General features: G+C 38.2%; 1 protein-coding gene across 6 annotated transcripts in view; it reads right to left on the bottom strand.

Moving 5' to 3' along the window:
* The window catches only part of ets1 (v-ets avian erythroblastosis virus E26 oncogene homolog 1), a 57,804-nt gene that overhangs the window by 21,860 nt on the left and 17,019 nt on the right, over positions 1 to 18,925 (bottom strand). The window contains exon 1 of one of the 6 annotated variants that reach the window (XM_067419146.1): positions 3,949 to 4,240. The exons of 4 other annotated variants lie outside the window; for them this stretch is intronic. In XM_067419146.1, the coding sequence (XP_067275247.1) occupies positions 3,949 to 4,006 (58 nt within the window). In that variant the 5' untranslated portion in view covers positions 4,007 to 4,240. Of the gene's footprint in view, positions 1 to 3,948; positions 4,241 to 18,925 lie in introns of those variants that run through there. One more of the 6 variants, XM_067419147.1, reaches the window with a different exon arrangement.

The following is an 18,925-nucleotide window of genomic DNA, read 5'->3' as shown; positions in this document are numbered from 1 at the left end:
CATAAAGATTGTGTATGTGCTGTTACCTTGTGCCAATAACGTGAACGAATAAAGGACCTCCCTTCACCCTTTGATGACTGCACTTTAAAGGCAACAATAAAAACTTGTGTTCACCAGAAAGAATTTCTGACAGGGGAGTCATTTAACCAGTGGACATTCTGTGAAGGGGGAGTCATTCACAAACAGTAGGCAAGACTTTCTGATCTAACAGTGTTTCATCCTAGCCTCAAGGCTTGAGTCTGATGAATCAATTCTGAGTGTCAAATGTGAATCCAGTTAGCTCTAAGACCTTTTGCACGTTACGTTAGTAGAATCTTTTCGAAGTGACTCGTACACTGTTCAACAAACTATAAAAATTGCATTCAGGCCGAGTCATTTGTTTGGCCCACATCCAGGGACCCACATCAGACTAACCTTGATTGCCCAGGTCTGTATTTGCACAGCTGTCAGGCAAGCAAGGCATGCTTAGGCCTGGGCAAAATTACGAAGAGGCTGACATTACAGAAACGTATCTCTTATGTAACTCCAAGCCATATTCAGACACAATCTAGAAAAGCTAAAAACACTGGGATAGTGCTTTTGCACTAGTTCCCAGCATGTTGGTATCTAACGCAAGGATGTGCAAGCAGGCCTAGCAGAGCTTTGGGATGAGAGACTGTAGTGTCTTAATCAGATAAAAACAGGCAATAGGCAGCCCACCCAATCCTCAGACATTCCTGTCACTCACTGAACCTTGAGACGGACGCAGGGTAAAATTGAGAAAGAAGAAGAAAGGGAAGACAATGTGTGTCTCATGTTGTCACTGACTCATTTCACTGTGCTATGTAGTTTTTGGGCAGAGATGAAAGGAGTGACCCCATTATCAAGCATTTTGACTACGCCCCTTTCAAAGCAGAGCTCTCAGCTGAAGCTGAAGACTTCTGGCACAGCAAAACTGGCTGGGTTGGAAAAGCATTAGCCATTTTAGTAGCAGATGTTACATGGGTTTATCTTTGACCAGAAGGCCCGTTCTAACATCTGTACTGTGCCACAACACATGATTCATACTTGTGAATGGCGTTAGCTTGCGCGGTCAATATTTCACGTAAACACTTTTGCTTCCAGGGTTCCTGTAGATCGGTTTGTGCTCCATATGCAGTCTTATTTTAGCAATTCAATTAATGAATGCAAGTGTGTTTATCAAGGCAGTTCTGCCCTTGTGTAGGACCCATTGTCTCTTCATGCACTACATGTCTCCGGGTAAATCAGATAATCTTGACTGAACTCTAAACAACTTTTGTGTGACTCTTGATTGAATTCAACCATTCATCACATTTGTATAAACAGAGTCAAAAAGCAAATGGGGGCAGAGGGAGGCCGTCTTGTTTTTGTACTAGCCGTTGTCTTCAAGACACAGCTTGCTTGTCTTGATTTAAGACCCAATACAAACCGGGATCAGGTGCTTAATGTCTACGGCATCTCCACATTAATGACGCGTCCATGCTAGAAACTATTTGTGCCAGTCTGCCAGAGCTGTACACTCCTACGGGCGCTTTGTGCTGAACATGAGACCCACAAGGTGCACAAATCCATTCTTCCAAAAGACTAAAGAAGCAGACTAGCAGTAAACATGTCTTGTGTGGATTTTACGGTCTTTGCCAGTGAGCTGCGTTCACCCTGGCCTGAACACTCACGGTTGACTGAACTCGAGGGAGCTTGTCTTGAGAAATTGTTTTGCAAGATAGCACGATATTTTGGCAACCCCCGCTGCAAGTATCAGCACTTTTTTTAACAGCACACAACTGTTTTTCCATGCGAGGAGAAAGCTTGTGCTTGTGTGTTGGTGAGTGTTTGCACATTCATGTGCCAGCGCATTTGTAAATGTAAACTGTGCAACCGTGTGTGAAAAGAGAGCCGGCCCGTCTGCATGCAAGAATATGCAATTGTGGTAATGAATCATATCACATTGCACTAGAGTCATTATGTTTTAGCTTTCGTTCTGACATGCTTGCAAAGGTGAATGCCTTTTTCCATGATGTATTAACAGCTGGTGCTGTGTGTGTGAGTGAGTGTGTGTGAGAAGCAGGGAGTCAGAATTCTGCATGTATAGCCACCAGCTGTGGTCGAAGCCAGTCAGCATTTTATCGCAGGGAAACTAGCGGCCACTGAACTCACCCTGCCCTTCCGGGCCAAAGAAGAGGGTCATGTTCTTAAAGAGTAAAAGTACATTGGGCCAAGGCATGTGCTAACACTAGCATCCCACTTGCATACTTGTCGCTTTATTCCAGTCCTCAGAAGTACAGAGAGGGAGTGTGAGACTGCTGACTACTTAACCAGCATGGCATCTTCCCTCCCTCTCTATTCCTCCCTCCCTTCCTTCACCCTGGTCAGGCATGCGGCCCCTCCTGAGCCAGGCTGGGTCAGCAGCGGTGGGGGTTAATGGATGTGGTATGAATGGACAGTGAAGCAGCATCATGACAAACTTCATTCAGTTGACACTGACCACTCTTTAGCCAAGAGGGAATTTCCCTGCCATGACAAGCATGCGTGAGATAGCACAAGCAGACTCACATCAAAATACGAAGAAAGAACACTTTAAAAATCACTCAGTAACAAGGATGTGCATATTATCATAAAAAGAAAAGAAAGCCCAAGGCTCAGCAAATGACCAAATAATGATGTTACACTAAATGCATGAGCACATTATTCTGAAATGTGTGCAATGTTCTGAAAGTCAGCTTGACATTAAAATAATCGCTCTTAGGTCAAATTGAATCATGCTGGACCAGCATGAAATGAAACATGACTATGTGAAGTGGTAAAGTGTGTCATGTCATGAGAGGCCATGTGTGACAGTCAACATATGCCTGGTGTCAGACTCATGTACAGTATCTGCTAAATTAATATGTTGCTTTTATTCTTGCAATGTAGAAAAAAAAAAAAAAAAAAAAAAAAAAAAAAAAAAAAATTCCAGTTTTGAAAATGATCAATATAGCTGCTCAAATGATAATGAAAAGGCAAAATGTGTTCTGAATATAACTGCATCACAGTATTTAACCTAACATTTGTGTCATTTACAGATTTGTCAACTATAAAAGTGAAGATTTATGAAATTTAGAATTTCATAAGCTCATGTTTACAAGACCGGTGTAAGTAGTCACATGACCAAAGCTGTTAACTCCAATTAGACAAATCCATAAAAGAAAACATCATGTAAAGCATGTCATAATACACCTACTATTTAATTAACATATTTGATTACTATACATTTTAGAAGTGCATGAATAATATATATTTGCCACCTCATGATCGGTGGTCACATTTGGGGCTATTGGGGGGAAAAAAACCCATTCTGAATAAATTTCATTCACACTAAAAAAATGAAATAAAATAAAAAGAGTAAATGTAACAAAAGTTAAAAAAAAAAAAAAATTGCATCATCAATACCTTGTTCCTACAACTGCCTGAGTACAAAATTATGTTAGTCTCTATTCTATGCAACTTTTCATTGGGTCCAATTGAGCAATATTTCCCCCCACCGTTGTGACCACATATAAAACATATTTCACTTAATTGGTTCAAATTAGACTATCCAAAGAGTACACTACATCTGCTCACTTCTCTGTTAAAAAAAAATCAGGGATAAATGTGGTTCATATTACATAATAAAGACTATTTGTATATCAATAAATCAATGACTGGCACATCTGGAGCGCCACACGCAGGCTGTTATACCTGTATATCACTTCCAGATCAGAAAAAAAAAAACATTTTGCGTTGCAACGAGTGTCGGAAATGTTCTGTTTGACATCAATTCACAAATGTATCTCGATTCCAATGCATTTCACAAAGACAAGACATCAGCGTGCCCAAAAGTTATTCATAACTGACTGGACAAGTGACGAAGACGCGTTTAGTGGCCTATTATCTAATCAAAACGATAACGATGAGAAGACGAAGGCTACTTACCATCTACTTTTTCAGATTTTATTATAGTTAACGGCTTAATATCGACAGCTGCCGTCATGGTCACGCATTCAGTGTACAAAGTCTGTTTGTATGCTTTAGTCCCAAACGCGTCCTCCAAAGTCCGTCTATGTGCCGGGAGTTTCTTAGAAATTACACAGGTTTTCCCTTAACAAGATCCGATCTCTGAAGAATTGAAGTGTCTCTCTTCCTCCCTCTCTCTTTCTCCGTTCTATCTCAATCAGTCTTTCATTCCCTCCCTCTGTTAGCTACCCCGGTCAGGGCGGTTCTGTGTGCGGCGCGGAAGAGGCTGATCCCCGCGTAAAGGGGGCGGCGTTACTCGCTGATTCAAATCAATTCAATTACACTCTACTCTGTTCTGCTGTCTGTCTCTCCCTGGACGCGACGCACGCGCCGCTACGGCTCTTCATGTCAAAGCTTTAACTAAATAGACTGATCAGCTGTGAGATCAATGGACTAATAATTAGCAATATAGTTTTAATTAGCAAATAGACCTACGCAAATAGACTAACATTTTATAGATTAAAGAGTATAATATATTTGGTAAAAGGTGATGAACATAGGCATTACAATCAGAACACATCTTGTTTTCTATTGGCTGCACACAAGACTCCACTCAGCACTTCTGATAGCTACATGAGGTTGAGTAGGCTACAATTATGCCAGCACTGAGCTTTTTTTTTTTTCTTTTTTAATCTGTGTAAACACTTTTCACATTTAAAAAATGTGGCTTTTGCATCCCCATCCTTTCTTTGTGCACTAAAGTGAAGCTCCGCCAATGAGATGGTGTGTTGCATTTGTGTACCACAAAACTGTGATTACATCTGATCTGGACACGTCATTTCTGGTCATTTCTTGGGCACAATTGCCACTTAAATAGCAATGGGAACTTCACATCACTTACTGTTACACACAGAGAAGCTGATATTGGCAAAGAGAGTTTCACAAAAAAAAAAAAGAGAGATCACATCTTGTCCATTATCTGTGTGAATAGCTTGAGCAATTTCTTCATCTTAATGAAAACAGTTGCCTAACTCCAACTGATGCAATTTACTGCTGAAAGTGTCATATCACCACAATAGTTCTCACACATCCATGGACTCGCATGTGCTGTTCTTTGGAGATTTTACGCAAAAGCCAAGACATGCTGACCTCCAAATGATGAATGCCACACACCTCACTCTCTCAAGGAAAGGCTGCCAAGGACAAGAAAACTATTCAGTCTATTTAAAAACACAGATAAACAGTGTAATCCGCGCTGGCTCGTGTTTTAGTATCTCATTTGTCATTTTGAATGGCTGATGCTATGCTCAGTTGAACTCTCACTGGAGCGGTGGAATCATACAAGGAACAAAAGAGGATAAAAAGATATGTCTCTTGTCTGGCTAATAGTCTGCGAATGATCTGAAAGTAACGAGTGCTCTCATAACTTCGACCCAGCCCTCATAAACGCCTCAGCGTATTTCCTGCCCACCTTGACTAGATCAGTAAAAATCCCAAGCAGGGTTTTACAGAGGATCGTCTCGCCACACCCACAGTGCTAGATTTGAATTGTTGCCAACTTTTAGAGACCTGCATTTCTAATAAAAAAAAATAAAAAAAATCATATATAATGCTCATTTATTATTTTTGAGGTCTGCTAGAATACATTGACATGATTTGAAGGGGACCTATCATGTCCCTTTTTACAAGATGTAAACTAAGTATTAGGTTTCCCTAGAATGTGTCAGTTTCAGCTCAAAATACCCCACAGATCATTGAAAAACATGCTGTTTTCATGCATGCATCTTTAAATGCAAATTAGTTCCTGCTCCGCCCACTATCCAGAAGAGCACATCTGTGTGGTTTTGATGATCTCATATCGCGGTGACGCTCACGTGACACTGCAGTTCTTTATCTTCATGAACGTTTATTATCTGCATGCGTTTTAAAGCCATATCAGTGTAAACATCAGATATATGGTTTTCTGAGCACACACACCCGAAGCACGCACACAGAAAGCTGGCTGTCAGAAGGGAAGCCGTGTGAGTATTAAAATAAAGTTCTCTTTCACGTCTTATTGCATTTAACCTATCAAATACGCACAAGGTTATGTCAAACAAAGTTATGTCTGTGAAGGCAAACAGCAAGTAAAGAAATCACATATGTATATTACACGTCTTATCATGTGACGCAACACGCAATAAAAAGTATATTTTCTATGATAATTAGAGTTTTTGTCCTAACCAGCCACGACAGCGAAAAGGGATGATTCTATTTTAGAAACGGTTTCTATTTTTTGCGATGTCGGGGCTGACAAAGTGATTTTTTCATAAGTCCTCCTTTAAAGGTGGGATAAGTGTTATTTCAAAACCGTTTTAGAAAAAGGACACGGGCCGAGTGGAATAACAAACTTGTAGCCAATCAGCAGGTGAGGGGCGTGTCTACTATTGATGGTGAGAAGAGCGCTCGCTCTCGCTCAGTGCACGTCATTATTCAAAACACACGAGTCACACATGACGGACATTAGCCGACAACTAGTCTAATATATGCTGCTTGACTATGTCGTGTGTCATGTTCACTTTTTAGTCCATTTGCGATCGTATTGTGTCTCACTTCAGCGATGATAAAGACAGTTCATTTCCACACCGTTTGGAGCGTCTAAATCTCATCACTGTGCGCTTCAAGCATCAGCTCACACAATGTCTCCGACAAGTAAGATACTGTACTCCTAATATATGTTTGCTTACTCTTTTCATGATCTATAAAACCTTATCCAGTCATAATTGTGATATGTCGTTAGCTGGCCTGTGTGCTTTTGTTCTATAGAGTTGTTCATGAGAACAGTTTGTGATTTTGTGATCGCTATGACTCTAATCTTGTCATAATTGTAATATGTCATTAGCTGGACTGTATGCTTGTGTACTATCGAGTTGTTCATGAGAACGGTTTGTGTGTGTTTTTGTGATTGCTGTAACTCTAATCTTGTCATAATTGTAATATGTTTGTTAGTTGGACTGTCTTGCTCGTGTACTATCGAGTTTTGTGTTTTTCTGATAGAAGGGATGACTTTTTCATTTAATATTCGACCTGGATTAGATACACAGAGATTCTGCCGTAGCCGCTGATGCCTCTGGGTTACGTATGTGTGAGGCGGCGCTATCAAAATAGGGCCGAGACCCTTTTGGGGGTAGGGGTGTGTTTGTTTTGGTGATTTGAAATATCAACGACGGTTACCAGATAGCACTTACCCCAACTTTAAAGTTCAAAGTTTATTTTTAAAAAAAAGTCCACTCTTTCGCCCTCTATCTGAAAACACTGTTTTAATTCCTGTCTTTTTAAAGCTTGCCTTTCTGCTCTGTTTGGTCAGGTGACCCAGTCCGCAATGCCCCTTACCAAAGCTGGTAGGTTTCAGCTCCCAATACTTCATGAGCAGCTGTAAACATCATACAGTGTATATGTAACCGGTCCTTCTCCATCTGCTCCGAGCGGGTCTCAAACTGGGGTCGCCGGCATGGGAGGCATGCGCCAACAACAACGTACCTCTTTAGGCCAGGGGAGTGAGGTTTACACGCACTGCTCTTATTGGCCAAGTCCATTACACTCACTTCCCTAGGTCTAATGCTTTCTCTTGGAGGAATAAACTTCTTTTGAAATGGGCTTTGTAACTTTACAGATCGTTCACAAACACAAACACCACTACTACACAAAATAAGCATGACTGGTGCACTTTAACAAACCTCAATGAATGTCTATCTGGTTGGTTTTGACTCATGTTGTGAACAGTTGAAATTCAATTTAATAAATCAGATCACCCTACTTATGGATTTGAAGAAAGATTGACTCGTGTCTAAAAGGAGGTGAATGGAGGCGGAGAGATGAGGGCCTGTGACTGCTCTAACTTAATTAGTCGCCATAGGAACAGATTGCCAATTTTCATGTGCCGATCCCCTCGTTTCCTAAGTGGAGCCCAACGGTTTTGACAACTGTGGGAACGGCTGCCTAGAACACTTAGCCACGTCATCACCGATTGTTGCGTTTCCGTAAAACTAATTCTGACCTACCGGATTTTCCACAAAAAGCTTCAGCGATGGAAACCTGATGTAAGAAATGAGAGCGGCTCAGGTCTCTGTATTCAGAGTAACCCTATTAGCCAGGTCAATACTAGGCTGCGAGTACGATGGTGCACATCTGCAAGTGCTGCTGAGAGGCCGGGGAGCCAGCGTTATTGATTAGGTATGGATTTTGAAACAGGGATTCTACAGAGTGTCCATTAAGCTGTCTGGATAGTGTTTCATCCGACAGATATGAGCGATTATGGAAATGGCTGAGCCTTTATGGGGCTTCTGTGGTCGCATGAACCCGTCAATGAGAGCTGGAAGGGGGAGGGAATCTTAATGGAAGGAGGGGATCTCGCACGTCTCTCCCCCTTCTGTCACTCACTCATTCACTCGTCTGCTCGACCCCCTTTCACTCCTCCGCTTTGTTTTAAGTCTTAATGAGCTCCTTACATGTAGTTTTAAAAGGATAGACCAGGCTCCCTTGCGCCCAGAGGCGGCCATTAAGACTAATGGGGTTGCTGACTAATATCAGAGCCAGAGGTTGCTGAGTGGCCCTTTTTCTCCTTATACTCCCGGCCTGCAGTCAGTCATGGCTATTTTGATACAGTTTAATAATCTCTTTTTGACTTGACTGTATCACGTCTGATTGAATGTCACACTTTAAAAAAAGCCTCAGCCTGAAATTTTTAAGTACAGTCAACTTGGATGTTTAAGTTATTTCAACTTAGATTATGCTAAACGGACTTTAAAAAAAGAGAGTTGCACCTTGTATAACTTATTTAAAAAGTTTAACATTTCTTAACTTATTTTGATGAGTTAAAACAATGTAAAAACACATTTTGTCATAACTTATTGAACATATAATGTTTTATAGTGCATTGGTTTTTCTTTTTCTTTTTTAATCTATTAAAGGGTTAGTTCACCCAAAAATCAAAAAAGTATCCCATAATTTACTCACTCTCAAGCCATCCTTGTTGTATATGACATTCTTATTTCAGACAAACATAATCAGAGTTGGGATAATCATGGGTTTTTGTAAGAAAAATTAATTTTTAGACTTTATAAACAATAATCACTGGCCGTAGGCATGACGTAGGTGTATCATAACCTTAGGTTAGAACTGATGAACGAAGAATTAGGAGGATAGAGCAAAACAAAATGGCATTCACCCTAAAACGAGTAGTTTTCAAGAAAAGATGAGTAGGATTTCGATATAAGAGAAGGCTTATGGTCAGCGCGGGGTCACCTTCCGTCAGAACTCAACTCTCTCGTGAACGCGCGTGTACGGCCATTGGTGGAAGTTTTAAATATGGATATTTGTCTCACAAAATCCCACCACTTCGTTTCAGAAGGCATTTATTAACCCATTGGAGTCGTATGGGTTACTTTTATGATGAATGGATGCACTTTTTTGGGGCTTCAAAATCTCAGACACTATTCAGTGCCATTGCCAAAGCTTTGGAAGAGTCAGGATATTATTTAATATAAATCTGATTGTGTTCGGCTGAAAGAAGAAAGTCATATACAACTAGGACAGCTTGAAGGTATGGAATCCCATGTCCACCACTAAATAATACACAATTGGAAGTTTGAATTCTGAGATATAAACTCGCAATTGCGTGACATAAAGCCACAATTATGATGGCGAAGTAAAGTCAGAACTGTTACTTTATATCACGCAATCGCGAGGGTGAGGGTGAGTAAAATATGGGGATTTTTTTTTTTTTTTTTTTTTTTTTTTTTTTTTTTTGCATAACCATTCTTCTAATCTTAAATTTTGAATAAATGTGATTTTTTTTTGATGTATTTGTAAGAAGCCTTGGTGAACATAAATCATAATTTCAAACAACATATTCCAAACTTTTGACCAGTATACTGTAAATGTTACAATTGTAGTTTTACCGACTATATTGTATGATATTATATGATTGACTATATTATACTATATTATACTGTAGGGGAATTGTAAATTAACTGGTTTTAGTCAAATCAAAAAATGTAGCATCACAGATTCAACCTTAATACATGAATCTACCAATAATAATAATAATAATAATAATAATAATAATAATAATAATAATAATAATAATAATAATAATAATAATAATATATATATTTGTATGGGTTAAATCAGGTTAAAAAAAATCTCTTAAACGTATTATCACTCTTTCGAATGGTAGCCAAAGCTTCTGGAATTATGAGACATTCTGCATGAACACAAGGGAGTCTTGGTTTTTTTATTCACAAAATTTAAATTCATTCATTCTCCAACTTGGATCGCAAGTTACATCTTAAGTTGTTGACTCCCCAAAACAAGCAGTCTCCAGGATACAGCAAAGGGAAAAACTGCTCTCGCTCTGGCTCTCTGGCCCGTCACACTTACGGGAAGCATGTGCTTTGCCTCAGAACTCTTCATAGTTCTATGGGAATGTACCCTGAGGAAAGAGTCAGGCTGTGTTAAGGACTTCATTAAGCTTCAATCATGCAGACCCCCTCTCTGGTGGAAGACCTCAGTGCAGACACAGCTTCTCTGATCTCCACAGTGCTGTTGTCATGGTTTCGACAGTTATGATGCTTCAGATCAGGGTGAGAGTCGAGCAGCAGAGCGTCGGTGTAATGGCTCCGATCAACAAACAAGCCATGGATGCTAACAGGAAGAGCTTATGCGTGACACGAAAATAGAATTCATGCTAGGGATCATTTGTATCGGTCATAGTATTACGGTATAGCTTTTTTTTCTGAAAATGCAAAATGTAAAAAAAAAAAAAAAATTGGAAAAAAAAATTGAAAAAATTTAGTATATTAAATACATTAAAAATGAGAGGTACTGGCTTGATTAATGGATTATTTTCTCTTTATATGTGGAACTTGTTGGACACAAACCAAAAATCATATTACATAATATTATGTACATTATCTATGGCAAAGAACTAAGTTTAATTGTTCAGATTATATAACACACTGTTATTATTAGTAATATTTATTTATTTATTTATTTATTTATTTATTTATTTATTTATTTATTTATTTATTTATTTATTATTTATTTATTTATTTATTTATTTATTTATTTATTTATTTATTTATTTATTTATTTATTTATTCATCCATTTATATATTTATTTGTTTGTTTGTTTGTTCATCAAAATTGTAAATAAAACAATTAAAATTTAGCAAAACAAGTTTGTTTCAAATATGGACAAACCCAACAGTTGGTTTTAAAACAAAATGTAAAAATTGTGTCCATATTTGACCTAAACATAAGTTGAAACAACACAGAATTTTTTGGATACATTTTTAGTTTTTCTACCTCAAACTTTCACGTTTTATTCAATGTGTTACTTGCCAATTCTTTGAAAAATTACTAGCAATTTCTGAGTGAAAATTGTTTCTTAATTGTTTTTTTTTTGAGTGAATTTTGTTTAAAACGTATAAAAAAAAATAAAGAGTAATTTATTATAAACAAAATAAATAACATTACTAAATGTATAATAGAGTCCATAAACAAATCATTTTAGCTTTAATTCATTTTTTGTTTTTAAAAATTAAAATAAATTAAAAATTATATTGACTTTTGTTAAGTATTACATATATCAGTGTATCAAATGATTCGTGTTTTTTAAAGATTAACTCTCAAGTGACGGCACAGATAAATGTAAAAATCGGATAAATTATTCACAAAGAAATATATGATTGGTATATATCTTAGAAATTGTAAGGCCGTCCCATGTGACACATTTTGCCCCATATATACTGTAATACTGCGATATATAATAAAGCAACATTAGGGAATTGCTTTTGACTTTCTCACAGTGATACTGATCACTAAACAATGTAGCATTCACACTTCTACACACACACACACACACACACACATAAAAGTGACAGACACACTTGTCTTTGTGTATTACTTGTGTGTGTGTGTGTGTGTGTGTGTGTGTGTGTGTGTGTGTGTGTGTGTGTGTGTGTGTGTGTGTGTGTGTGTGTGTGTGTGTGTGTGTTTGGAGAATAGTTAACGAGGACCCTGGAAAGCAGATGGGGGTTTACCGATGGGCGACTGGTTGAACAAAGGCTGAGCTCTTTCTTATCAATTAGCACTGCTAAAAAGGACATCTCTCTCCTCCATTAGCTCCACCACGTGTCTGCTATTCACCCCATTGTGTGGCAAATTAAATTACATCCCTCCATCTCGCCCTGTCTCCTCCTCCCCTCTCTATGAGTCTTTGCCCCCCGGTCTTTCTCTCTTTTACACACACACACACACACACACACTGACAGCAGGCCGCAGTGCTGCCGCTCCTCCGTCCATTGATCTGAGAGGTCAGAGGCTGCTGTCGGGCTGAATCCATCATACACTGCAGGAATCTAATGAATCCTTTAAAATACTCTATTCATGAATCCACTCTCATGTTATTCCACATCTGAATGACTTGTTTCACAAAATGAGATCTTAGACAGTATGCATGAACTGTTGTATCCCATACAATGAAAGCAGATTTAATAAAAAATGCAAGATTTTATTCACCCAAAATATTCACTTGAGCTCTTATTTCTAAAAATGGCACACAAGGTTTGATGTCACTGACACCCGGCCGGCAATATTTGCTCTTGCTGAAAATACAACCACAATGAGATCTTGGCTGTTCCTCATACAAGTAATGTGGTACTTTTATGATGTATTTTTAAGGCATAAATAACTACCCATCCACAAACTTTGTACAGAAAACACACGCTAAAACATTATGCTTTACATTAAGATCCTTTATGTTCCACACATAACACAACTGGAGGATGAGTCTATGACAACATGTCCATTTTTGTGTGAGCTATCCCTTTAATTATGCAAATGTTGAGTGTTCTGCTTGTGTAACTGTTGCTGATACATTTGATTTTGTAACATAATGTTACATGGATCAGCTTTGCGAAAATCATAATGAAGAAATAAAATGATTTGGAGAGGAACTGATGTTAGTTTCAACACTTGACCTTGCTAAGTGGAGCTGTAGTCTGAAATTTTCACTCATGCGCACTTACAGCTAAAATTACATCTCTCTCTCTCTCTCTCTCTCTCTCTCTCTCTCTCTCTCTCTCTCTCTCTCTCTCTCTCTCTCTCTCTCTCTCTCTCTCTCTCTCTCTCTCTCTCGTTTTGTTTTACAGTTGGGGGAAGTGTGTGCAGGACTGATTAGCATCACTGTTTCCTTCTTTCCCATAACCCCCAGACCCCCGCCAGTCGTCTGTTTATTTTAACCCAGAAAAAATGGGCCTTGGCCCACGAGGACGTGCCCCTCATCAGAGACAGCACTCTCCTCCAAACACACACATCTATATACAGAGATACAGGCTTAGCACACACACACACACACACACTGGAAGGTGCCTCTACACAAAATTATCGATGTGTGTAGACACACACTCTGCAGTTTCTCCTAAATTCAAATGTCCAGTTGTCAAATTACGTACAATGTAAGCCAGAGGTGCCAGAGCTGCATAACACAGCTGTCAGCGTGGCCAAGTGTGTGTGTGTGTGTGTGTGTGTGTGTGTGTGTGTGTGTGTGTGTGTGTGTGTGTGTGTGTGTGTGTGTGTGTGTGTGTGTGTGTGTGTGTGTGTGTGTGTGTGTTTAAAGTGCACACACACACACACACACACACACACACACACACACACACACACACACACACACACACACACACAAACACACACACACGTTGTGTTTTCATGTTTTAGGGGGACTTTTTGAAGACATACTGTTTTTTTTATATTGTGCAAACTGTATATTATATCCCCTTACACTAACCCAACCCCTAAACCTACCCATCACAGAAAACATTCTGCATTTTTACATTTTCAAAATAAATTCTGTATGATTTATAAGTTGTTTTCCTAGTTGGGACATTTTGTCCTCACAACGTAGGGTTTACAGGACCACACACACACACACACACACACACACACACACACACACACACACTGTAATGGATGGAAATGTGAGAATGCGTATTTACTTGTGTCATTGGTCTTTCTGTGTGTCAGTGTAATTTGGGCATCGATGTCTGAATAGGGAAGTGGTTATAAAACAAATTTAGGCTGTAGGGGTGCAACATAAAAAATAAATCATTTGTGGCCTTTTTTTTCTTTTTTTGGTTACACTTTAAAATAATGGTCATTAGTTGACTTTAGTTAACTTCATTAGTTAACATGAACCAATAATAAAAAATGCACTTTTAAAGCAATGATTTATCTTTTTTAATGTTAATTTCAACATTTACTAAAGCATTATTAAAATCATGTTAACATTAGTTAATGCACTGTGAACTAACATGAACAAACCATGAACAGCTGTAATTGTATTAACTTCCTTTAACATAGATGAATAAATACAGGAACAAATGAACTGCTCATGTTAGTTTATACGTTAATGTTAACTAATGACTATTATTCTAAAGTGTTACCTTTTTATCTTTTTTTGCAAGCTAACTGCTCATTGCACTAGCTTAGCATACTCTAAATTAATTAGTAAAATAAAATTGTTTCCTCCTCATATGTAAATCTTGAGAAATTTTTTTTGTAAAGCGTGAAAAAGACTGTTGAAAAACGGTGAATCCCAACATAACACCAACTGTGACATAACAGTCGGGATCATTCATATTTAGTTCTTAGTTTAAGGCCTGCATAAGTACATCTTTATGTAATCGCATATGTATTTATATAGTCTCTGAATTATTGTTAAAGTGTACTGCTGAATACTCTGACAAGCATTTATGGGAAACTAAAATATAATTTAATGCCATTACTATTGAAACTTGCATGTCGTATTTAAATATATTCGTAATCACATTTGCAATGATGAAATATATTAACTTTAAATGCATCATCAAATAAAACACTGCAGTTAAATTATATTCAATTATTTTACGTGCTTTAGTATGTTAGTCAGAACAGCAAAATAAGTGTACTTCTTTAAAGCGTGACAAGAGATTAGTAAAACATAATGATTTAAAATGTACTTTAAAGTAAACTTTACCGTTGACATTTTTCGCTAGACATTTTCCATTCTCAGAAGGTCCCCGATGGTGTCAAGGACGTCACATAGTAATGTTCCAAGTCTGTCGGAACGTAAAGGGTCGGGGGACGTTATTTGGCGGACTTTTACATTCAGGACGTTTCTGGAACGTTTAGGATACCATATTTTATTTGGAAATTTGAAATCCCCAGAACGTTCAGAGACGGTCATGATGTGGAGTTCTTTAAAGGACGTTTTCAGAACATTTAGTGGACCATATTTTATTTAAAGAAATTTAAAGAATGTTATTATATGACCAACAAAGGGCCATGTGGGATCGTTGTTAACGTCCCAAATGTCCTCTTAATAATGTTGCTGTGTGACCATAGAATAACGCATAATAATGGAATGCCCCTCTAAAGTCATATAAGAAACTTTCATTACCAACAGAGAATGTTTTACAAACGTGCCTAATGTTCTATAAAGGTTTGGGATTTTCCTCACTTTTAGAGAACTTTTAGAGAACGTTGCCCAAGGTTGCGAGAACATCCCCTCCTGTGTGGGATTATTACAGTGCAGTTTTTAAAACTCTCATTCATATATTAATATTATATAATATGCAAGTACACATAATAGTTTAACATACAATAGTAAAAGTACATATTCATATCTAGAGCATTAGTAGACTGTTAGGTTAGGGTTCAGGTTAGTAAGTTGACATGTAGTTGCAAAGTACCTAATAGCAGGTAGAATATCTGTTGAGGAGCACCAACAATAATTAAAGTGTTAGCAGATATTAAGTAGACACTGTATTCTAATGAGTTTACAAAGTTGCAAAGTTACTTGTAGTTACTGTAGTAGAATGTCTAAAGTGGAACATCGAAATAAACTGTTATTACATAATGGTTGCATAGCTTATCTTTAGACACACACACTGGTCTCTAGAGAGCAAGAGTCTACTCTATTTGTTCCATTCTTGCTTGCATACTAAAAATAAGAGTACAGTCTATTCATGCACAAAATATTGCACACAAATAACAACTTCTTGATGGACTTGAGGTGCAACAGTAAACTGACACTTTCTCAAAAGCTTTCTCAGGTCCCATATGTGTAGTGCTCAAAAGCCGTTTACAGCTTGCCTCTGGTTTAACTGCCGGCACCTGCGCCTTCAGCCTACAGATGCAGGACAAGTACAGCTACGCTCAAGCTGTCTGAAAACATGTGGGCGTCTGTGCTTGTCTATGTGTGTCGCGCGGCACGTTTCACGGCACACCTGGAAACCAGAGGCTGGCCTGCTGCTCCAATAATCATGCAATAAATTCCACCTTCATATGCAACAATATGGCACTGATTCATTAAACATCATAAGTCAGTACAAGTGATTGGAACACACACTGAAGAAAAAAAAGAAGGAAAACATTACATCTGGAAAGCCAAATCATGTAGAATTTTAGTCCGTTTTTTTTTTTTTTTTTTTTTGGGGGGGGGGGGGGGGGGGGGGGTCATTTAGAAATTACATCAGGAACAGCATTTGGTCACTTCTTTCGGAATGATATTTGCTGTCGTGGAAATGATGGGAAAACAGATGTAATCCGGGAAAAGTAAAAAAAGAAAAGAAAAAATAAAGCAAAAGAAAAAACGGTCTGTCAGCTTTTAGGTAATGCTTAACATCATAACGTCATGCACCAAATTTGTTCTAGCGTGCATGACCACAGCCATTCGTTCCCTATGGCTTATGTGAGATGCTTAATGCTTAATGCTAAACTTCTAGCAAATGATCAGTGAAAATCAATGGACATCCAAATCTCAGATGCTTCTTGATTTTAATTTAGTTATCAAACATTTACATTTATTACGTTTTATGTTGTTGCTATGATGTAAACAAAGGGCAAAGCTTTGCCTCCGCCATCCTGTTAGCCAAGATTAGTGTTGATGTAGTGTTTACTGTCGTTTGGTAAAGCTGTTTACCTCCTCTGTTTGTTTTACCATCGTTTTTTGATGTATAACTTATGGATTTCTTATACGATTTCTTTCTCAAACCATTAAGGCCCTATTTTAACGATCCGAGCTAGTGGTCTGAAGCACATGACGCAGGTGCATTAGGGTGTGTCTGAATCCACTTTTGCTAGTTGAGTAAAATAACAAAATGGCTAGCGTGCCCGGCGCATGGTCCCACCAAAATTAACCATGGTTTTACTACAAATTAAACCAAAAGAATATGGTTATTGTAGTTAAACCATGGTAACCCCAAATTAACCATGGTTTTGCTACCCTAACCATAGTTTAACCCTGGTATTTGTGGTAAAATTGTGCTAATACAAATGGTAATTAATCAGCCAAAAATACATGGTTACTGCACTTTTATTTAATAAAACCAAGGTTATATTTCGTAAGGGAAAATGGTTGTCTCTATAGTCTCTTAAAGGTGAATGAGACTCCCTAGAATGAGTTAAAACAATATGTTAAATTGTTCACTGATATCTACATAGAGAGTATGTGGCTTATTTAAGGGAAAGAATTGTCCAGATACAGTTTTACAGATCCATTTACAACTCTATAAATTGTCCCTAGGATGTAATGCTCTGTTTTTGCCTTATTTGGAAGGGTCATGAATATTAATGTTGAGCTCTGCTCTGATTGGCTTATTTCAGCAGCTCACAGCAGTTCAGTAAAAACGGCTCGTGAGTACTGACCACCCTGACAGAACACAGACCGACTGAATGACACTTTAAGCAGAACATCTCAAATGGAGACTGATAAAATGCAGCTTACTTGTTTATTGATGTTTTCAGATCATGCGCACACGAGAGAGAGCTCGCGTTCGTGCGGTTGCCAGATTTCAGTCATTAAATCCCCCAAACAGAGCTTTTCTGTGAAAACTATGCGGTGTTTTACCTAAAAATGTCCAATCTGGCAACCGTATGCACTCTCTCTCTCTCTCTCTCTCTCTCTCTCTCTCTCTCTCTCTCTCTCTCTCTCTCTCTCTCTCTCTCTCTCTCTCTCTCGCACAGGTGATCTTGAAACACCAATAAACAAGTAAGCTCTATTTTATCAATCTCCATTGACTATCGTTTTAACTTATATGGTGGATAAGGTGACGTTTGCTAGAAGGATCGAGTGAACGTGATGTAAGTAACGTATCTACGGTTGTATTTTGTAATACAAAATAATATTACCCTTTGTCATTAGACACATTATTTAGTTTTGTATGGTACTTGGAGTTTCTTATTTTTACTGTAAGCATCTTGCGTCATCTAGACAATGCTGTCTCCCTAAGAAACTTTCAATTTAATCAGAAATAGTTTAAACAGTCAATAAGTGGATAAATGACTCACTGCTTGCAGGAATACAGTTGTAATTGCCCCTTTCTTCAGTTTAAGACGCGGAGCGAAGCTTGCTTGAAATGGGCCAAACAAACGAACGATTTGTTGTGGTATCCGATTATAATAAACCTCAACCATGTGTCATGAGAGCCGTGTTTGCTATCTTCGAGTGTCTGTTTAGCATCAGTAGATTCAGCTTGTTTGGAAGGATGCAAATGTTGGGGGCGTGCATATTAATGATCCCCAACGCTTGCGTCACGGTTGGGTTTATGTTGAGAAGCACTTTTTTTTCTGTTGAGTTTTTGATTCCCGAGATTTACATAAGAAGGAGGAGGCAATGGTGTTTGAGACTCACAGTATGTGATGTCCATGTACTGAACTCTTATTATTTCACTATGGCAAGGTTAATTCAATGTTTCATTAGGGCACCTTAAATGAGTCATGGGGGTGCTTTAAGTGCAATAAACCAATCAGAGTCTTATCTCCAATCTCCAATTCTCTTTATAAGCCTGTTGTGTTCGCAACATGACAGATTCGCTATTTAACATGGCGAGAATTATAATATTGGCGAGCAGAGAGACTGAACGCTTCTCCA

The sequence above is a fragment of the Pseudorasbora parva genome, chromosome 16 (genome assembly GCF_024679245.1).
Source record: "Pseudorasbora parva isolate DD20220531a chromosome 16, ASM2467924v1, whole genome shotgun sequence".
Taxonomy (NCBI): domain Eukaryota; kingdom Metazoa; phylum Chordata; class Actinopteri; order Cypriniformes; family Gobionidae; genus Pseudorasbora; species Pseudorasbora parva.
This window is presented reverse-complemented; position numbering and strand designations above follow the sequence as displayed.